The sequence below is a fragment of the Herpailurus yagouaroundi genome, unplaced genomic scaffold, assembly GCF_014898765.1.
Source record: "Herpailurus yagouaroundi ecotype Mexico unplaced genomic scaffold, PumYag 355, whole genome shotgun sequence".
Classification (NCBI taxonomy): Eukaryota; Metazoa; Chordata; class Mammalia; order Carnivora; family Felidae; genus Herpailurus; species Herpailurus yagouaroundi.
The window spans coordinates 4682117-4705003 of NW_024412572.1; the positions used below are offsets into that span (position 1 = coordinate 4682117).

Consider the following 22887-nt stretch of genomic DNA (forward strand, 5'->3'; position numbering starts at 1 on the left):
GGAGCTGTGAGATCATGACCTGAGCTGAAGTTGAACGCCCAACTGACTGAGCCACCCAGGCGCCCCTCTCCTTTCTTCTAATAAATATATCAGAGTACCTACTTTGTGACATGCACTTCCTAGGCACACATGGGATATAGTAGTATACAGGACCATAATTTAGACAAGGAGCCAGACAATTGTATCACAAAATAAAAATGAAAATTAAGATGAGTGGTTAGAGAAGAAGGTAGAAAGGTAGTCAGGAGGTTGAGCATGGAGGAGTTTGCAGTAGAGCCATTGGAATAGTTGTGTGATTTTCTTCAGTAGCCTTACCAGAGTTGAACTGACCCAGAGTTGAGGTCAGAGAGTCTGAAGGAGTAGGCCATGCAGGGCCTTATAAATCAAACTGAGGGGTTTGGATTTTTTTTCCCGGGACTGTGGAAAGCCATTATAGAATTTTAAGCAAGAGAATGATCAATATGATTTGCATTTTAGAAAAATAATTTAGCAGGCTGTACTGTGGAGAAGGGGTCTAAAGCAGTGGTCTCAGTTAGGAGTGATTTTGCCCATCAGGGGATATTTGTCAATGACTGGAGATGACTTTTAATTGTCATGTGGTGGTGTGAGGAATTAATACTGGGTATCTACTGGGGAGAAGGCGTGGGTGCAAAACATCCTACAGTGCACAAGACAGCCTCTCACAACAATTATTTAGCCCAAAATGGCAATAGTGCCAAGGTTGAGAAACCCTGGTTTAAAGGGGTCACAATCAGAAGCAGGGAGACCAGTTTAGGAAATTGTTTCAGTAATTAAACTGAGCCACATTGGGTGGCTTGAACTGAAGTGGTATGTGCTGTGTTGGGAGGAAGAGGATGGTTTTGAGATATCAAGGATGTAGAATCATAATTTAATGTATTCAGTGGTGTGGGTAAGGAGATGGGAAAGAGAACTCCAGAGTTTCTGACTCATTTTGGTTGACTAACGGAATATGGGCAGAAACAGATTTTGGTCTTTGTCTTCAGGGAGGATGGGCAGGAAGCAGTAGTTGGTACATGTGTCATAGCTCAGGAGAGTGGTGTAGACTAGAAATAAAAGTTTTGGAGTTGTTAGGAAATGTGAGGTCGTAGAAGCTGTAGAATTGATAAGATGACCAGGAAGTGTATGTAGATTAAGAAAAGAAGAGGACCAAGGGCTGAACTCTGCAAGGGATGGACAGAGGAAAACTCAAGAAAGAAACTGAGAAGTAACAACCACAGAAAGCGGAAGAAAAACAATATACGGTGGAGTCACAGAAACCAAAGGGAGAGAGAGTAGTTTAAGCAAGTAGGTCTCATCCTCAGGGTCACATACAAAAGAGATGCCAAACAAGATGATATTGAATTTGTCCTTTGGATTTTGCAACAAGATCATTGGTACCCTTGATGAGAGCAATGTTGGTAGATGCTATATTGTGTATACACCAAATGTGACAGCTCTTCCAAGAAGCTTAGCAGTGAAGAGGAGGAGGGATGTGAGAAGATGGGTACCATGGAGTTAAGAAAGGTGTCTTTGTTTTGTTCTGCTAAGATTTTTGAATTTAAAGATGGGAGGGACCTGAGCATGTATAAATTACAATAGGAAAGAACCCAGGGAGGGGGAGTTTAAAGGACAAGAGAAAGGGGAGAGTAATTGATGCGTTTAGGCTCCTAAAGAGGTGTGATGGCATGGAATTCAGAGAATTTACTAGAATGTACAGAAGGAGCCAGACAGGGGTGGGCCAGTCATGTTTATAGATGAGTGGAGGTAGAGGATGAGGAGAGGGGTTAGGTTATGGAATTCCTGAAACTTTAAGTGTCCTTGGTGAAGTAAGCGAGGTCACCTACAGAGAATGAAGGGTTAGGGAATGTGGATAAGAGAGAGCGATAGGGGAAGAGGGGAGATTTGGAATGACCACTATGGAAAATGGGAGAGAAAGAGCTAACTTGGGGACCATAGCATTTCCATCAGTGCTGAGGGTTTAGCTGATGTTGGAATATGTGAATTTGGAGTAGGGACCACGGGGATGTTGTGTGATCTATTTCAGCAGTCCCTATGTAAAAGCAGAGAGTGGAGGTGGTTGGGTTGACCCAGGGTTGGGCAGGATACGGCATCAAGGAAATGAGAGCAGTGAAAGCTGCTACCTCACTAAGAATATGGATTTAGGGGAGCGGTGCTCCAAATCACCTGCAGAGCTCTTTAACATGCGGCAATGTCTATCACCCATCCTGGGTCTACTAAATTAGAGCCTCTGTGTTCTGACACTTTTACCTTTCAAAAGTTCTGCAAGTGATTCTGATGGAGAATCAGCAGCCAGGATGGAGAACCACTGGTCTGAACCTAGGCGAACTTCCTTCAATCTGGAGCATGAAGATATTCCTGTTGCAATTCAGGACGCATGGCAACTTAGCCCTTTTGGCACCCTAGTCCCTGAGACGGTGGGTAATTGTAAGATACCTTCAAGAAGTAGGTGCTGCAGTATTTTCTGTAAGTTCAGAAATGACTGTGGGGTTGGGCATAGGAGGGCAGGGTTGTGAAGAACTTAGTGTAGCTTGAGTCCTATGATGTTTCCCAAAGGTTTAGCTGCAGCCCAGGAGGTCCTAGAGTTCAATGTGAACCTTTCTGGAACCCCAAAGCCATAGTATGTGAGGCTGCACATTTCATGGGTGCCTTAGTAGTTGGCACTAGGATAAATTATGCTGTGGGGATGCAAAGCTTTGCCCCCCCCCCCCACCTCTGCCTTCAACTGGTATATGCCACATCCAGTCCAGTGACTCAGCAGATTTTCAATGCTCACACTAAGAGAGACTCAAGTGAATTTTCAAATTAGAAATTATTTTAATTTCTAAAAGAAATTAATGAGTGAATATCCTGATTTTGAAGTACATTCTAGTCATTACAGATGGTAAAGCTTGACCTTAGAAAGATGTATACTAAACAAATATTTACTTGGGGAAAAAGAGTACGAATTCACCAGCTAACTAAGAGGATTACCATAGTGGTAGACAGCTGAGCCCCTTAGACAATGCAACTTGATTTCTACAATATGGTTGACAAAGGTGCTTATGCTGGAGGCAAGATAGATGTATGCCAGTAGTAGTTCGAAGAGAAAAACTAATACCCAGTTATAAGTATTGGGCAGAGAGTAACTTGAGTGGCATGCATGCTTTCTTCTTGAGACCCTCAACATTTCAATTGTTAATTTGGATAGAAATGTAGAAGGCTTGCTTATCACGCTTGTGAAAGCTTTAAAACTAGAAAGGGTAGCTTATTTGTTGTGTAAATGAATCATGAGTAGAAAGACTTTGGAAGATTGAAACAAATTTGTCAAAACAAATTATATTATCTTTTTTTTTTTTTAAGATTTTTTCCTTGCTTAGAACAGCAACAAATGTGTATCATAAGAAAAAAGACGAAAGTCAGTACCTAAAGTTCTAAAAAAGAAAGTCAGCAAATTTGTTCGTAGTGAAAACATGCTGGGTTTTTCTGAAGTAAATATTTGTTTCATGCACATCCTTCTAACACCATGCTTAATGATCTGAAAGACCATCACCAGTAGATCAAAGCATATACATTGAAGTTTTTTTTTTTTTTAATTTTGCTTATTTATTTGGAGAACGACAGAGACAGCAAGAGTAGGGGAGGGGCAGAAAGAGAGAGGGAGAGAATCCCAAGCAGACTCCATGCTGCCAGTGCAGAGCCCAATGCTGGGCTTGAATTCACGAAACCATGAAATCATGACCTGAGCCAAAATCAAGAGTTGGACACTTAACCAACTGAGCCACCCAGGCACCCTTGAAGTTTTGATACATATTGTCAAATGACTCTTGAGACCATTTCCATTTCTGTTGCTTTTAAAAAGTTTATTGAATTTGAGAGAGAGGGAGAACGAGAGGGTGAGGGGAAGAGAGAATCCCAATCAGACTCTGCACTGTGTGGGGCTCGAACTCACTGTGAGATCATGACCTGAGCCAAAATCAAGAGTTGGACCCTCAGCCAACTGAGCCACCCAGGTGCCCCACCATTTCTCTCGTTTAAATACAAGTACCATTCCCCCACATAGTCACTAACCTGCATGTTGATTATCAATTATGTATTTAAAAAAATTACTATATCAAGTTTAATCGAAATGAACCTACTACATTAGGTTTATAAATCAGTTGTACAAATATAGGAAGCCAAAAAGAGATCGGTTTGAGAAAGTCTTGGAGGTTCTGAGTGAGTACAGAATTGTGTTTTGAGTGACTACAAATTCACGCCTCTGCTGCAAAATGAACTCGGTGGTACACCAGGAGAGCCGTGCTGGCTGATGGTATCTGGACTTTTTCTATTTCTTACCAACATTTATAAATTAGAAGGTATCCAGCAGACTCTTGTCAACTAAAGGCTGTCCAGGATAGAAAAAGGCCTGGAAGCCGTGCCCTCTGAGAATAGTTGAGGGAATGGATGTTTAACCTCTAGAAGAAAGCCTAGGTTGGTGTTCATTGGTTATATTTTGGAGAATCACAGAGTTGTTACATATAAGTGATTGGAGTTGTTCTGTGTTCAGGAGAGAATTACTGGGACCAATCAGTGGACATTAACAAGAAGTCAGATTTTGGTTCAGTATTGCGGGCAACGTACTTCCTAACCATTCTAGCTGATCACAGAGAGTTGTGCTGTCATGCAAAGTGTGTACTGGAATGAATTGAAGCAGATGTTAAGTAGCTATTTATCAGAGATATAATGAGGGGAGGGGATTTTTAAATTTTTAAGATCTCTTTTCTATGAAGTATTTCATAGAAATATGGAAATGCTGCAGTTAGTTCACAGACACCCTTGTACCTGACAATGAGATTTAACATTTTGATATTTGTTACATTTTTTAATATTTTCTTCATTTTTGTATGTGGGCTTTTTCATTTTTTAGTGTATTTTTAAAATTTATTTTTATTACTGAAGTTTAGTTGACACACAGTGTTGTATTAGTTTCGGGTGTACAACATAGTGATTCAACAATTCTACATGTGACTCGCTGCTCATCAAAATACATGTATTCCCATTGGTCACCGTAGTGTTATCACAATATCATTGACTCTACTCCCTGTGCTGTGCTTTTCATCTCCATGACTGTTTAGTTTTATGTTTATTTGTTGTTATTTATTTTTATTTGAGTATAGTTGATGTACAGTGTTACAGTAGTTTTAGGCATACAGCATGACGATTCAACTTCTCTGTACACAATACCCTGCTCACCACAAGTATAGCTACCATCTGTCACCATACAAGGCTATTACAATATCATTGGCCATATTCCCTATTCTGTGTCTTTTATTCCTGTGACTTATTCATTCCAGGACTGGAAGCCTATGTTTCCCTCTCCCCTTCACCCATTTTGCCCGGCCCCCTAACCCCCTGCCCTCTGGCAACCATCAGTTTGTTCTCTGTATTTATAGGTCTGATTATGTTTTTTTTTTTGTTTATACATTTGTTTTAGATTCCACATGTGAGTGAGATCATATGATATTTGTCTTTCTCAGTCTGACTTACTTCACTTAGCATAATACCCTCTAGGTCTATCCATGTTGTTGCAGATGGCAAGATCTCATTCTTTTTTATGGCTGCTTAATATTACACTGTGTGTGTGTGTGTGTGTGTGTGTGTGTGTGTGTGTGTGTGTGTGTATACACCACATCTTCTTTATCCATTTGCCTATCAATGGACACTTGGGCTGCTTCCATATCTTAGTTATTATAAATAATGCTGCAATAAACATAGGAGTGCATATGTATTGTTTGGGCTTTTTTAAAGATACAAACATTACAAATACAGTGGAAGTGTTTATCCCATCCCCTTCCTGTTCTGCTTTCCTCCTGAGGCTGGTGTTCTACCTTCTTGTCCATGTTTTTATATTTTTTACTACCTATATGTGTTCATATGCAATATACAGTATTGAGTCATTTGTCTCTTTCTGCAACATTCCTTTTACATTCAACATTATTTTTCAAGAGTTGTCTAGTACATGTAGATCTGGTTTATTTTAACTTTAAGGTATGGATATATAATTATTCATTTTTCTATGAAAGAATTTTAGGCTGTTTTTATTTTGTTTTTTACTGTTACAATCAGTCTTGCACTGAATATCTTTTTATATGTTGGAAGAGATTTGTTCACTGGGAAGTGTGTTGAACTAGATGGGTTAATGTTCCTTCCAGCCCTACGATTCAAAATTCAGTTCAATCCAACCAACATATTCTAGTCTCTGGAGATAAAAAGATTAAGGCATGGTCCCTGCTCAAGGAATGCACTGTTTAAAGACTCTCTGAAGTTTATATTATTTCGTTGTTTATCGTGTCATTTTTAGGCATCTATAAAGCGTGGCTGGCTTAGGCATTCAGTTACCTTGACTATGATGGGGCATCATCTGGGATATCTCTATAGTTTTGAGTATAATTTTCAACCTTAAGTCTCAATTTTAACTAATAATTTTTGGTAAGATGATTATGTGTCCAAGAGCATTTGAGGTTATTTCTTTTCCAGAGCTGTTTTCACCACCTATGATTTATGTTAAAGAAGTCTTTTCTGTTTTACCCTTCGTTATTGAACTTGGCTCTTCTGAAAATTAATAAATGCCACTTATGGTCTATCTCTCTGTGTGTTTTATGCCTATGTGTATTCTGTGCTTAGGAAAAAGGCTCAGCTCAAGAAAAAACGAGGCGTGCCTCAGATTAATGAACAGATGCTCTTTCATGGTACCAGCAGTGAATTTGTGGAAGCAATTTGCATTCATAACTTCGATTGGAGAATAAATGGTATACATGGTGCTGTCTTTGGGAAAGGTAATTATCAGAATTCCAGGCCCAGTTTGAGTCCTAGGAGACAATCTCATCTCTTTAGAGATAATTGATTGTTTTATAATTCAGGAGTTTGATAGTCATTAAGTTAAAAGTTAAACTGTACTAGGTTCCTGGCACACCCTCAGAGTTTCTGAGCCACGGAAAAGCCACCTCCTGCATGTACAAGGTAGAAGTAAGACTTTGACACCTCTACCAGATTAAGTAGCTCCCCAAGTCCCAGTCATTCAGATGGGACAGCACGTCTGTATTGGCTGATTTTTGCATTACATTTAATTTCCATGTATAAATCCTATACAGGTATGACTGTATACCAAACCGTTTTATGTCCAATGTATAAAGAACTATAAAATAAATTGATCACATTGTACCCAGGTCTAGGTACTAGTATTTTCTGTTCATTTTGTTTTTTAGAAAATGATAGGTAAGGATATTAATGAGCAATAAGGAGTAATGGGGGAACTCCTCGCGTTTTTTTCTAATACTGTGAAAGCCCAGGCTCTCAAATTTATACCTACTACTCAAGCAAATTAAGGTGAGAAATGAGGAGAAAAAGTAGGGGTGAATGTTTATTTTTCTGGCCCTTACTTTGTACCTTATCTCCAGCGAGAGAGCTGGCTACCACTTAGGATCAAGATATGCTACATTTTTAAAGAGTAAATTAATTTTTAAAGTAACTCCTGAAAAGGTCATCCCATTGATCTGACTGTAAGAGGATTAGAAAAGCGTTACCATAAATCCTGTCAGCACTGGGTAACCTGAGACTTTGTGATTCGTTTCCCAAACATTTTAGAGTAAATATTCCCTTCACGATGTCAGTCTCCTAGGCCTACCGTTTGGGAAGATTTGATGCTTCATTGACTTTTCTTTTTTTTTTTTTTAATTTTTTTTTTTCAACGTTTATTTATTTTTGGGACAGAGAGAGACAGAGCATGAACGGGGGAGGGGCAGAGAGAGAGGGAGACACAGAATCGGAAACAGGCTCCAGGCTCTGAGCCATCAGCCCAGAGCCCGACGCGGGGCTCGAACTCACGGACCGCGAGATCGTGACCTGGCTGAAGTCGGACGCTTAACCGACTGCGCCACCCAGGCGCCCCTTCATTGACTTTTCACATGTAGGCGATGAACCTCTGTGAAATTGTACTTCGGGAGTGCTCAGATGTGAATAGTGTTGCACTCTTCAGAGATCTCTTTGTGGTTGTGGGGTGGTTACTATCTCCAGAAATATTATTGATTTGTTACGCCATATCATAGAAATGTGGTTTCTTGGGTTTTGAAATAATCTCCATGGACCAGTAGTTCCCACTGCGCTCTGCAGAGCTTGGTGAATGCTGGCCAAGGGCAGTGGGCTGAGGAAAGTGCTGGAGGGAAATAGAAATGGGAGGGAGATTCAAGCAGGTAAAACTCAGGCCTTGCCTTACTTTTAGTCACGGAAACAGACTGTATCTGTCTTACGTACTGGATTTCTCTAGAAGCTTTCTTTTGAAAATAGAAGACTGATAGCTCTGTTGTGGTGGGAGCGGGGGAGGGTGTCGGTGGTGGGGAATGGTCTGTGTAACAAATCTATCTGTGGGGTGGTCCACAGCATGTGCTTTCTGTTCTTTCCTTAAAGATCTGCAGACAAGGACATTCCACATCTCCTTTCGTTATACGATTCCACGTGTCTGCTCCCCTAACAATTAGAGTGTTTTTGCTTGTGTTTCCTACCTTCTTCAGAGTAATCTTGGCTTCTTCTGGTCCTTTTTGTTTAAGGAACCTATTTTGCTAGAGATGCTGCTTACTCCAGTCGCTTCTGCAAAGATGACATAAAGCACGGAAACACATTCCAAATTCATGGCGTCAGCCTGCAACAGCGGCATCTGTTCAGAACGTATAAATCTATGTTTCTTGCTCGAGTGCTAATTGGGGATTACATAAACGGAGACTCCAAATACATGCGGCCTCCTTCCAAAGACGGGAGCTATGTGAATTTATACGACAGCTGTGTGGATGATACCTGGAACCCAAAGATCTTTGTGGTGTTTGACGCCAACCAGATCTACCCTGAGTACTTGATAGATTTTTATTGATTTCACTTCCAAATCTCAGTGGTCAAGGAAGTTCTAGTCTGTTTTGCAGGAAGATTTGCTCTCCTGTCATCTAGCCACTAAATGTTCACTATCTGACACTTTTGAAACAGATATGGAAAAAAGTGGCATCCATATAAAAAGGCATACTGACTTGAAGGTTGGTTTTTTTGTTGTTCTGTTTTTGTCTGTTGCTCGTAGTCTTGTCTGTTAAAGATTGATAACCATTGCCATTTTAACACAGAGGTGAAAGATAGCACTCGAAACTGAATCAGCTGGGTCTCAATTAACATGATCATTCAGAGTCTGTAAAGTTTACATGTGTGTTCTATTTATTCATATATATGTTGAAAAAATAAAAAAAAAAACAGACATAACTGTGTCCCTTCAGAAGAATTGATCCTTTGTAAGTTGAATTCTGAGAGTATTGTCCACCAATCAATATGTTGCCTTTGTTGGTCTTCTGAAGTGGGAATTTTAATTTTTTTTAATGTTTATTTATTCTTTGAGAGAGAGAAAGGGGGAGAGAGAGAGAGAGAAAGAGGGCATGAGCAGGGGAGGGGCAGATAGAGGGAGACACAGAATCTGAAGCAGGCTCCAGGCTCTGAGCTGTCATCACAGAGCCCGACGTGGGGCTTGAACTCATGAACCACAAGATTATGACCTGAGCCAAAGTTGGACACTTAACCGACTGAGCCACCCAGGCGCCCCCTGAAGTGGGAATTTTAAACCCTGAGGCAGTCTGAGTACCTTGAGAGAACTCAGAAATAAAGCCATTATTTACAGTGCTGCCAGACCAGCCAGAGGGAGAAAGTCAAGGTAGCGTGTCCTGCTTCTGATTGCGTCTGGAGGGCAGGCTGCCGTCTCATTCTCTTGTTCCCACGTTGACAACTGCAGAGGGCAGTTAGCCCACAATTCATCCACCGGGGCTCTTAAACTCTGGTTGCAGGACTTGCTGCACACAGTGTTTATTGCACCTTCAAAGTGAAATCCCTTTGTTTTGAGTAGCAGAATGACAATCTGCGAGCTTTTGAACAGTTAGATACAATTTATAATCATGCCTAATACAACTTTGTGTACCTGTTTCATCTATTTTGCTATTACTCTATTCTGAAGAAGAATAGGCAATGTTGGAACAGCTTCCCGCCCCTGTAGATACTCTGGCAGAGACTAGACAACACCTTGGCAGAAATGTCATACCAGAGTTCAGGTATCAGATGGGGGAATCGGCCAGATGATCGCTGTGTCCCAACCTTGATTGTCCATGGTTCTTCCTGAAAAAAAGAATACACTTGTATCAAGCCTGGCCAGAAAACCGTTTCCTAACTCAGTATAATAGTGAATTCTCTTCCCATTATCCTCATTCAGTTTTGGCCGAGAGGTTGTGAACATAACTTAACTTCTCAGGAAAAAGCCAGTAAGTGCCCAGGCCTGTGTGCCTCGTTTCAATCATTTGAATTGGGAAGATATCTAGAAATAATAAAAATAAAGAGAATGGAGCAAGATTAGGCATGGTAATTCTTTAACTGCCATAAATCCCCAGATTTATTGTAGCCCAGAATACATGTAACTGGGCAATTCAGAGTAAGTAGTACACAGGAAACTGTTACGTAGGACACTCTGAAACCAAGCAGCAACAAAGACTTCCTGACCCAGCTGCACACCCTCGCAGCCAGCTCCCATGAAATGCTGTATTTAGGAAGAGCCCATTTTAGAAACACACAGAGGTTATTATGGAAATAATTGGAGGAAAAGTCCCTAGACAACCTTGTGAGAGGCTCTAGACTCATTCACCAGAAAACAACTAGAGACATCAGGAATTCCGATTTTGAAAATCTTTTTGTTCCATGTATTTGTTATTTACACACACACAAAATGCTATGGTGACCCCCACTTCAACATGGATGTCTTGTTTTCAGTTTAACACGATTGTCCTTCCCATCACTCGAAAGGAATAAGTGTTGTAGCATTTGGGGGTTCTTCTTGTGCAGACCTTATCTGAAGGTGTGACCGAGAGCCCTAACTTGAGGTTTGCAAGGCAGTCTGTCTGAACTCTGAACTTCCCTAGCTGGCTCACATGTAGTAAGTAGAGTGCATTGCAACATTGTAAGAGAAGATTCTTTTCCTCTTGTCTGACAATGTAGTCCAACTCTCCTTTTATAAGAAAGAGCTGATTTTGATAAATTTTTTCAGTGTGATAGTGTAGCATTAATTGATGTTAAAATTCTGTTTTGGTCAATAGATTGAGTTGAGGAATCGTAATTAGTATATAAACAGACTGGACACAACCATCTGCCACCTTTTCCTCTTGTCCTCATGTAGTATGTGTGGAGAGAGTAAAGAGAACCTATTCCAGATTAATGAATAAATGACTTTTAAAAGTCTGTGTTGAGTAAATTCCAGCTGATCGCGACTTTTCTTTTTCTCTTTGGTGACATCAGTCTCAGGGTAAAAAAAAAAAAATGTGTTTATGAGAAACAGTTTCAAAATCTTGTGGTTATGAACAGGAAGGCTTTTTTTTTTTTTAATTAGTGCAACTTTCATTTCTAGACTGTTACGGTGATGATAAAGCATTTGGAGCCATTTTTGATATGTGAATGTATTGTTTTTACATGTGGTGATTAAAGCTTTCCGTAGCAGGGCTCAGTTGTCTGTGTATGCCATATATTTGTTTCTATGATTTCTGCGTCTCATCTCCACCTTGCATTATTTAAGCCTACATTTGTAGCTCAAACTCGACCCTCAAGAAGTTTGTTACCTCTAACCCTTATGTAACGCACTTACAGATGGGACAAGTCTCTTGTTCTTGGTTTAAGTCATCATGAGCAATAGCTAATCAAATAATCTGGGAAAATCATTTACTCTGCTATTGAAAATTCCAAAAGCAGTCAAGGCCAAGTGCCTACAGACAGTGTCCTTTACTCTCAGGGTGCTCCCCTGCCTCAGAGGAGCCATTCTGGAGGGTGAGTCTACATTCACCTGAGGCACATGCCTCCTGCAATTCACCTAATCTCCAACCACAGTAAGTGTGAAGTGTGTGTGTGTCCACAGTAAGTTGTGAAGCAAGTTAGACATTTCATTTCAAGCTTATGTTGGCAAAAAAAAAAAAAAAAAGAAAAAAGAAAAAAAGAAAAAGAAAAGGAGAAAAAAGAAAGGAAAAGAAAAAAGAAAAAGGGGGGAGCTATCCAAAGCTGCCTTAATGTTAGAGGAACGATCAAGGCTACTTGTGCAAACAAATCAGGTTTTCTGTTCACTAAAATCATGTCGCAGTCTGTGTACATGTTGGCCTACTGTCAAGGCTCAGTGTGATAAAAATGCAACTTCGATGATGTAGAAATGTGACATCTTTCCAAGTTTTGTTCCTAGGCCATCCGGGATGTGGGGTCGCCTCCCAGGTCACCAGGAGTAGCACTGGGAACAGTCTGTCAGCGGCCCTGGTTACACCGTAGCCTCACGCCGTCCGTTCTCCTTGGAGAAGGATATTGTTTGCTTTTAGATAAACGTATTTTGTTTAAAACCAAGAGTCTGGGGCGCCTGGGTGGCGCAGTCGGTTAAGCGTCCGACTTCAGCCAGGTCATGATCTTGCAGTCCGTAAGTTCGAGCCCCGCGTCAGGCTCTGGGCTGATGACTCAGAGCCTGGAGCCTGTTTCCGATTCTGTGTCTCCCTCTCTCTCTGCCCCTCCCCCGTTCATGCTCTGTCTCTCTCTGTCCCAAAAATAAAAATAAAAACGTTGGAAAAAAAATTAAAAAAAAAAAAATAAAACCAAGAGTCTATTTCTAGATGAAATTACACATTCTGTACTTGTAAAGAGGAAAAATAAAAGGGAATGGAAAATAGCCAGGAAAGGAAAAGCAAACAAAGCCTTGTCAAATATTAGTTTTCATTAGGAACTTGAGCAAAAGGATTGTACTTATTTTTACCCCTTTGCACTATATGCAGGAAGACGTTTGGTGAAACGAGCCGCCCTGCCTCGTTTCCTAGGAATAATTTTATAACATCGCTTGGGGCAGCACTGGTGGAAGAAATCAACATTTCCAAGAAGCATGAAGAGCACCATTATTTGGGGCTGCCTGGGTTTTGTGAGTAATACGTGCAGAAGTGAGCCCTACATATCCAGGAAGATGTTCTTAGTTCATCCATTCAGCTTTACTTTTTTGCAGACTGGCTCACTTCTCCCATTCCAGAGACTGCAGGCTAGAAGGTGGCAGAGAGCATTTGCAGTCTCTTTCCTCTGCCCGCTTCCCAGGCTGAACCGCGCCTTGCGCCTGACCCATCCCAGGTAAAAAGGTGTCTTGGTTATTCCGAACCCTGAGACAGTAAATTCCCTGCTGTTACGGAATTAAGTCTCCTGCTATAAAATTATGTAATCCATTTTCTCAGCTCTAATTGCTTGGCTTTCATTCTTCAGCACTGCAGGCTGAGAACTTGGCTTTTATTTGAACTTTCTCACTGTGTGGCGATGTAGTTTCGAATTTAACATTGATCTTACTCATTTTCAAGTGGCTTCTCATGAGATTGGAACATAGAACAATGCCAGGGACACTTATGTTTCCTGCAGCTTTTTAGCCTTACTGTATCCTCTACCAAGAGGTTATACAGGAAACTGATTCTGACCGACTCTGGCTTATGCTGACTCCACTGTGGACAAGCCAGTTTAGGAGAATCACAATCCAGGATTTTATTCAAATCAGTTTTGCAATATTAATTCTAAGTCCAGATTGTAATTCTTCTGTTTCCGTGTTCCTTTTTAAAAAAAATACCTTTTCCTGAAGGGCACATTTTGCTTTAATGTCTCCTGGATAACAGGTGGAAGCTGCAGGCATTACAAGTTCACCTTTGATTAACACTCTTAGAGAATCAGTGTTCAAGCCCAGCTCCTCCTCTTTATTCCTTTAAGAAGGAGATCAAGCACCATCTTGGGAGTTGCTGATCCAAGTTTTATTTCTAGCTTTGATGTTTCACTCAGCGTGGCCTTGGATAAATCAGCAGAGGGGAAGGTTCACTTTTCAGAAGGTGAAGTTTCTGAAAGACTCTTGTTAAAAGTAAAAGGGCCTGACAGAGCGTGGCTAGATTTCTCTAGGCAGCATCTGACCTGACTGAAGATGGTTTTTGAGTTTGGGTCAAGAAAGTCCAGCAGCAGGGATCGCGATGCATTATGAAGCAAGAGTACGGAGTAGGAAGGGAAGCTTCTCCCTGACCCTCTACTGCCAGTCAGCCCCTCTTCGACTCAGAGGTCCTGCGGTGTGCCAGGCGGTTGACAAGTTGTGCACCCGCCTCTGCTCTGGGGGAACTCCACACCTAGCGGGGGGGCATACGCTGAACTGTAACAAGAGCGATGGGCTTAACTGAAGGGGAGCTTCAGGCCACTGTGAAAGCCTGCCACAAAGGGACCTAACCTCTCCTAGAGAATTAGAGAAGGCTTCCCTAAGAAGTGACATTGGAATGTGGAGACCTGAGAGAGGAGTGGGTGTTAATTAGGTGAAGGATTGATTTTAGTCCCTCCGGCAACACCCAGTGGTGGGTGCCACATCAGGCTTTCGGGAGATGAGAAGAGCAAGGTATGGGTAGAAGGCAGGTCGTAGCGTTTTTATCATTAAGGTGACAGAATCAAAGCCACTTTAAGAGCCAGAATTATTGCCCAGCTGCAGCTGGCCCTGGGGGTAGCCTCAGGGGAATCAGAACCCCCACTGAGGGTCAGTGGAGACAAGAGCAGGGATGGTGTAGATCTTTATATAACAGGCTAGCACAGTCAAGATGCTTGTTAGGTAGGCTTGCTTATTCTTGCCCCCATGCCTTTGCTCATGCTTTGCTGCTTCCCCCCCAGAGCCCATACTTGCATACCTCCCTTCTCCCTCCAGAGTCCCATGTCTCTGATACATGGGCCCTGGAGTCAGGTGACCAGGTTGAACACTGGCTCCACCACTTACCAGCTATCTGACCCTGGAGAGGTTTCTCAGTCTCTCTGTGTTTCAGTTTCCTCATCTATAAATTGAGATAACAATAATGCCTACCTTATGTGATGATGATGATGATAATAATAATAATAATAATGCCTGTGGAGTGCTTTGATAATGCCTGGCAGCTTTAGCAAATGTTTGTGGGTATTGGTCTATAAGACCCTTCCTCTTTTAGGAAGTGTTCTGTAGCTAATTCAACCCTCCCAGATCTGGGATTCTTACAGGTTTCACATTACACTTGGAGTTACGGGCATACTTTTTTCTTTCTTAGCATTTACTTGGTCAATGGCCTTCACCCAAAGACCACCAGAAGCAGTCCTGTAGTTAAACAAGTTGGGTTGTAGTCAGGGGGAACACAGACCATGAGGAAACATGGAGTGTCCCAGTGAGAGGGTGTTAGAACTTATTATAGGATTTGAACTTTGGTTAGTTAATTTGGGGAAGCATCTAAGGAAGTGGGGTTTTGCCCTAGATTGGACCCTGTCAGACAGCAGGGTGAATCTTTGATTGGGTATCTCACTAAACCATACCTGTCTGGCTGGGTAGACTAGGCAGGGAATAAACTATAATCTGTAAAGCAGTAGCAATTTCTCATTTTGGCTGAAAGACAGGATGTTTGGTATTTTGCAGGTGGCACAGTGACCTAATTTTTGCATGTGCTTGGACAGAATTATGAAGTAGCCTTGCTTTGTCTCATTTTGTCATCAACTCCAATAACCTTGTCTGGGGTTTGAATTCTGGAAGATAGTTTAGGCTGTAAAGGAAAATAACATGACTTAGCACGAGTACCAGGCCAATTTCCAAATGTCAGCGGCTGATCTTTTTTTTCCTTCTCAACTTGTTAAATAACTATTTTGTTTGGGTTAGTTTTATTCCTTCGGGGGAAGTTATATATTCATTCATTCAACAAGCGTAGGGCACCATGGTAAAAACCCTGCTTTCAAGGAGCTCCAAGTCTACATGAGAGAAGATTTAAAGACTGTCTGCTTCAGTCAGTCATTTGGGTGGTTTTGATGGTATAAACGCCTCCTTCAGCTTTCCTATTAAAGAAGTTCTCCGGCCTGTGTCTGGATACAGTACCAGTAAGCACCCGCTCCCATGAGACAATATTAAAAGTTTAAGGCCAAGCATGAGAAAATCTTACCTTGACCTGTAACCCCCTCCCTGTGTCTTCCACCACTTGGATCCACGTCTCCCATTAAAGGCACACAGAACAAGTTTTCTGCATGTTCCCTATAGCCCATCTACAGAGTCAACAACACATGAAGGGTGTAAGCAAACTCTGGATTCTTAATCTCAGTGCTGTACTGAAAGACTACTCATATTTTTCTCAAAAGAATATTCTCATTCAACAAATAATTTAATGCGGTTGTGTTTTCTGAATGGCTTTGCTATTAACACAGGCCTGTACTGTGTGGCTGGAGAACAGAGACTATGTCACTGGGGGTTCCTAGGCAGGTGGATGACATTGCGATGAGAGCTACATACACTAGATGGCAGCACCTTCCTTCAGAACTGGCAGCAAGATGTGGGCACCGAGTTCCTATCCCTGTGTTTTACAGAGCAGGGTGAAGGAACCCTCCAGAAACCATCTCTTCCTTTCCTCTGCCACCAGGTGGGACAGCCCCTGCTCAGGTCCACCTGGTTATGCCTTTGTCCCATTTGTAGAAATTGCTAGGAAAAGGGGGGCCCTTTCTCAATAGTGACCTCTTCTAATATTTTAGAGTCTTGCCTATTTGAAAGTTCTTCCAACCATTCACATGCTATCGTTTCATCTTATTTTATTTCCTTTTTTCATATGAAATTTTATATAGTCCAGAAAATAATTATTGGGTACTTTCTGAGTCCATAAACACAAAGATAGTTACTCTTCAAACCTTACCTCTTTAGGCATAACATGAAATGAAATGAAATGATAAAATAAAATGAAATAATAAAATAAAGTCTCTTGTTCTCTAACTGCTTTCTGGCCTCACCCTGCAGCTCTTTATGTACCTGTGGCTCTATCTCCTGGGTATGTATGCTCTATATCATTTGCAAGTTATGGAGCCCCAAAGTTTCACCATCCTCCTTCAAACAGACAAGATACTGTTTCTTACAATTGTAAAGCTAACTCCTCAGAAAGCAATACGTATATTCTTTACTCTTCATGTGTGCCAGAAAAGAGAGGCCATAAACTTGGCTTAAAATTGGAATCTATGACACACCAATACACATTTCCGAAATACCTCTCTCAAACTCTGAGGAGTTGAACTTGGTGTGCTACAATTTTTTTAAAGGTATAATTGCATACAATTCAAGTGTGCTTGGGTGGGTGGGGGGTCAGATAATAATAATTCACCACTGTGGAGGACAGAACAAAGGGATTCCCTGAGGTCATGTTTCAGTGCCAGAGCCGGCATAGACCCCAATCACAGGCATTGTGCTTACCAGTCCAGGGATCCTTTAGCATAACTTTGTTTAATGAGACTGTATTTGCCTGATCTTAGCACTGACTGATATCCTTCTTTTAAAAAAAAAGGTCTATTTTAAGATGAACATTTTGAAAATATATGTCATATGTTTAGCATTTTGTATTTGGAAAACAATGTGCTATAATGAAAAAACATGGGTTTTAGAGTCAGATCATCCTATGTTAGAGACCCAGCTTTGCTACTTTATAGCCATTGTAGCCTTGGAGAAGTTGCTGGTCTCCTCTGAGCAACTGTCTCAGAGTTACTGAGTTACTCAGAGTTACTGTTTCCTTGTCTTTCCTCTTTGTCTTTCTGTGATGTTGGGAGAATTACCTGAGACTGTGTGAGTATGAAAAGCACTTAGCACTGGTATGTGCTAGTTGCTCAACAGTGAGATATAATTTTATTACAAGTTGAGTTGTTCCAAGAGGAGGGTATCTGTAAGGCAATGGTGGAAGGGCCAGAAGGTGTGGGAGAAGTCATTCTGTAGTGCTGCAGAGCTCAACACAGTCCTTCACCTCTCAAAACCGTAAGAAATATGGAATGCAGGAAAGAAAAGGCAAGGCACAGAAAGTCCAAGCGATGTAAATAAGAAGGTATCTATGATTTAGATTCCTTCCCCTGCTTCTGTCCCCTGGCTTCCAGACAGATCTGTATCTTGTCCATTCCAGACAGCTCTAGTGGGCTGGGAACAAAGCAACGTTGTGGGTAAGGATAGTAGGACTTTGGATATCCCTGCCAGCCTGAGAACCTGCTGTTGAGAATGCTGTGTACATCTTCATACCCAACAATAGCAACAATAGAACCTAATGCTTTGGCTTCATTCTAGATTATCATAGACTGCAGTTAAGTAACCTACCATCATTGACTTGAATCCAGTCTTGGCTCTTCCATCAACTTGGCTAGTCACTTCCTCCTCCTAGGCCTCGGTCCCACATCTATAAAATGAGGAAGTGGTCTGAAGGCCCCTTCTAGCTCCTGTCTTCTGTGATACACAGCTTTCACTCTCTCAAAGCTGCCAACAACAAAAACATCAATTCTGCAAAATAATTTATGTTCACTGTTCTCCCACTTGGAGTCAGAATTGGACCAGAAAATGGAAGGTAGAAAGAAAACTAAGCAATAAGCAAAATATACTAAAATAAAGGTAAAGTAGCAAAGACTGAGGGTACTTTAATTTTTTAATATATTTATTTATTTAGAGAAAGAGAATGCACAAGTGGGGAAGGGGAGAGAGAGGGAGAGAGAGAATCCCAAGCAGGCTCCACACTGTCAGTGTAGAGCCCAATGTGGGGCCCGATTTCCAGAACCATGAGCTCCCGACCTGAGCCAAAATCAAGAGTCAACTGCTTAACTGACTGAGCCACCCAGGTGCCCCTGTAGCATAGCCAGAGGTGTTTTACAGAAAGTTGACCCTCTTGCCAGATGACCTTGGAGAGTCCATTGTATTCTAATCAGAGGAATGATACCACGGGAGGCCAGGAGATCTAGTTTATTTCAGCTGTTCCCCCTGCTGTCACACAGGTTAGATGACATTCACAGGCATGAAACACCCTCACAGGTAATCTAGATTTTGAAGAATGCCCCCATGTGTCTGGGGGCAATGAGGCATAAGTTGTAACTACACAACTCTGGGTGCTAAATGGTTACCAACAGCAGCTAGCTGAACTTCATGTCTTCACCTCCTCTGTGGGAAAGCACATTGCAAAGGGATGGGATGAGAATGATCTTGAATAAACTCTAAGGACATAGCCAAAATGATACCATTCAAAAATAAAGGCTCTGTTTTAGTAATACAATTCACTTGTTACAAACCTCACAACAGGCTTGGGATCTTTGCTGTTGAAATCTATTCATCTAGGGGGATAATTCATAACCAAACAACAGGTATGTGAACTATTCAGCATGTACCTCCACAGGTACAATGTTCATTTACCTGCCGGTGGTGCGGTATATACTCTGGAACCCAGGGAAGGTAAAATCTATATACAGTTTGAGCTAATAGGACAGTCAAAAGGCTTCAAAAATGTATGACCTACACTCAGTGTATGCCTGGGTGGTGGGTATTGCAATAACATTTGGCAAATTTGAATGCAGTATTTTGGGTGGAAATAATGAAACCAAATGAACCTACTCATAATCCTTTAGTTACATCTCATTACCAAAACTGGTTCTTAGTTTTGGTAATATGTGGTTTCAGTTAATAAAACTACCAAATGAATTCTATAAATTAGAAAATGCTAATTGTTGCTTTAGTCATTCCACATTTATTGACCATCTACTGTGTGCCATTTGATAGCCATCCACATACCAGGTCCTTTGCTAGGACTGACTTCAAAGATGAGCAATGTGGAGGCACCTGGGTGGCTTAGTCGGTTAAGTGTCCAACTTCAGCTCAGGTCATCATCTCACAGTTCATGAGTTTGAGCCCGTGTCAGTCTCTGTGCTGACAGCTCAGAGCCTGGAGCCTACTTCAGATTCTGTGTCTCTCTCTCTCTCTGCCCCTCCCCTGCTGATGCTCTGTCTCTCTCTCAAAAATAAATAAACATTAAAAAAACAAAGATGAGCAATGTATAGTACTTGCTTTCCAAGGGCTCTTGGCCTAGTGAGGAGACAAATATGTAAACAAATAAATGATGATTCCATGTAATAAGTTCCTGTCAGAGATATGAATTAATGTGTCATGGGAAATACAAGATGTGCCTGGAGAGTAGAATAAGGCTTAACCTAAGGGCGGGGCAATACAATACCTAAATCTCGGAGGGAAATACCAGGTGACAAAAGTGAGAAAGGCCAATCCAGTGCAGGCAAAGAGATGAGCACAGGCAAATGAGTGTGTCTGAGGAAGAGTAAGCGGGGGTGGTGGCGCTGTGTGGTTGTGTGGTGAAAGCAGAGGGCAGGAGTGGAAGGAGATTGGGCTGAAAATACAGGTTGGGGAGGGATTTGCTTTCCCAGCTGAGGGGTGTGGGCTTTGTTTGAGGAATTGACCAAAGGTTTTAAGAAGCTGAGGGACAGTTTGCAAGACTGGCTGAGTAGAGATGTCATGGGTAAGGGGGGGAAGCATTGCTGGAGACTGTGTGATTGCATCAATGTTTTGTCTGCCTGACACTGTGCCGATTTCCTGGGAAGAGCAGACCTGCTTGCTCTCCCCTAGCCTGTGTGAATACGTGAACCTAATGAGAGCTTTAGGTTCCTTAAGAACCCCATTTCCTTAGCTATAATGATTGTTCTAGGGGTGGATGCCACATGCAAGCTGGTCCAATCATACCATCTTGTTCTGTTCACCCTTTTCCAAGTGTTTGGTCAATGTGTGGGCATGTGACCCAGAGACCTTCCTTGATAATTCTGCATTTTGAATTGGCAGTAAGGGAAAGAATCTTTCTTTTCTGATGATGAATCTGTGAAGTTGCAAATGTAGACATGCCAGTGCTTATGTATCATATGTGGAAGAAATTGGTATTTATTAGAGCAAAATGGAAACTAACACATGGAGAGAAGCAGGTATGAAAGACAGAAGGGAAGTGAGTTCTGGTGGCCTTTCAGTCTCTAGCTCCAGGCATCCATGAAGCTAGTTTAATTCCTGCCTATCCTGCAGTTTGGTCAACATGAGCCAATCAATTACCCTTTTTGCCTAAGGTCGTTACTGTTGGATTTCTGACATTTGCAACCAAGAGTACTAATTAATGAAAACAGGAAAATACATCTTGATCTTGATACATTACAGTTTAAAAGGCTCTTCTTCAAGCCCAATGTCCATCAACTGATGAATGGATAAAGAAGATGTGGTATATCTATACAATGGAATACTACTCAGAAATGAAAAAGAATGAAATCCTGCCATTTGCAACAACGTGGATGGAACTGGAGGGTATTATGCTAAGTGAAATAAGTCACTCAGAGAAAGACAGATATATGTTTTCACTCATATGTGGAATGTGAGAAACTTAACAGAAAACCATGAGAGAAGGGAAGGGAAAAGAAATAGTTAAAAGCAGAGAGGGAGGCAAACCATAAGAGACTCTTAAATGCAGAGAACAAACTGAGGGATGTTGGGGGGGGCAGGGGAGAGGGGAAAATGGGTGATGGGCATTGAGGAGGGCACTTGTTGGGATGAGCACTGGGGGTTGTATGTAAGCAATGAATCACGGGAATCTACTCTTGAAGCTACGAGCACAGTGTATACACTGTATGTTAGCTAACTTGACAATAAATTATATTAAAAAAGAAATAAAAGCAATGTAGACATTTATGGTATAAAGTTTGAAAGGCAAAAGTTTAAAGAAAGAAACACGTATCTCCTGCCATCTTGCTGTTCAAAGCTACCTCTTCTGAACATCTGAATAGCTGTCTTTTCAAAATTGTATTCTAAGGCTGTGCAAACATATGTATATATCACAAAAGCGACATGATACACTGTACATATACTATTTCATAGCCCCTGTTTTTGCCGTTTGGAAATATTTCATGGACGTTTTATCAAGTCATCAAATATTCTTTGAACATACAGCTTTTATGTTTACATTTTAATGTCCATTATACAAAAATGCCATGCTTTGTTTACTTAATATATGAATATTAAGGTAAAATAAGTTAATTTTCTAATTTGAACCATGGACAAAATGTTAGTGGAATTATGTTGAAAAAACTTTTTTTTAAAGGGCATATTACATGTTCAGTTACCCCCAAATTAAGGATCTTTATTTAAGCAATTGCAACTGAAGTTATTCTTTCTCAGTAATTATGGTTGTCACTGGAGGTAATTTAGTTTTACTGAAAGAAATTTGATTAACATATGAAGTTAAATAAAATGGTTTTATGAATTTTAAAATAAAAAATAAAAGGCTCTTCTCCAGATAGTAACAGAGCTCAAGAGAAAGGCAAGGAATGGAGACCTAGATTGGAAAGTCACGTTTGGATAAGGTGGTTGTTTTGCCTTGGAAGTGGACAACCTCATCTCAGGTAAGTGTAGAAGATGGCCAGAGGCGAGGACGGAACCTTGGAGAATGCCAGCATCTGAGAGTATCAAGAGGAGGAACCGGCTGTTTCACACTTGGGCCATCTCTGATTTTACCCAGAGCTTCCAACCGCACTGTCCTCAGTGGGGAGGGGGCAATCTAGGAAAGCCCATAGGGTGTCACTAGCTTTCCTTTTAATTTATTATTTTTTAAACTGCTTTAGGCCACATCTTCTGAAATCTGCCTCCTGTAGCTTTCAGTCATGGGGGCAACTAATCCTCCTTTAGAATGTTCTGGCCTGTATTTGAAATCTGTGATCTCATAACCTTGGGTCCTCTTCCTCAGGATTAAACCTCTCACTTCCTCCAGCCATTACTCATCTGATAATACCAGATTTTACTGAACTCCTCTAAATGTCGGTCCACATTGCTTATGAAGGGTGGTATCTGGAACAGACATAGTGTTTCAAATATCATGTGCCTAGCACAGACTACAGTGGAACAGGATGCCAGAGTTTGCCATACTGAACAGCATACTAGTCACGCTGTTAGGAAATATTGCACTTGTGAGCAACCAAAACATCCTAGGTCTTTTTTTTCCCCTAGAAATTGCTGGGAAACCAGAC

The 22887-nt window shown here is 41.3% G+C and overlaps 1 protein-coding gene across 4 annotated transcripts in view; it reads left to right on the forward strand.

Moving 5' to 3' along the window:
* PARP11 (poly(ADP-ribose) polymerase family member 11) overlaps window positions 1-9264 on the forward strand; it is a 73166-nt gene extending 63902 nt beyond the window's left edge. For all 4 annotated transcript variants that reach the window (XM_040462951.1, XM_040462948.1, XM_040462950.1 and 1 more), the window contains 2 exons: window positions 6664-6815; window positions 8583-9264. In XM_040462951.1, coding sequence (XP_040318885.1) covers window positions 6664-6815; window positions 8583-8899 — 469 coding nt within the window. In that variant the 3' untranslated portion in view covers window positions 8900-9264. The remainder of the gene's footprint in view (window positions 1-6663; window positions 6816-8582) is intronic.
* Window positions 9265-22887: the final 13623 nt, after the last annotated feature.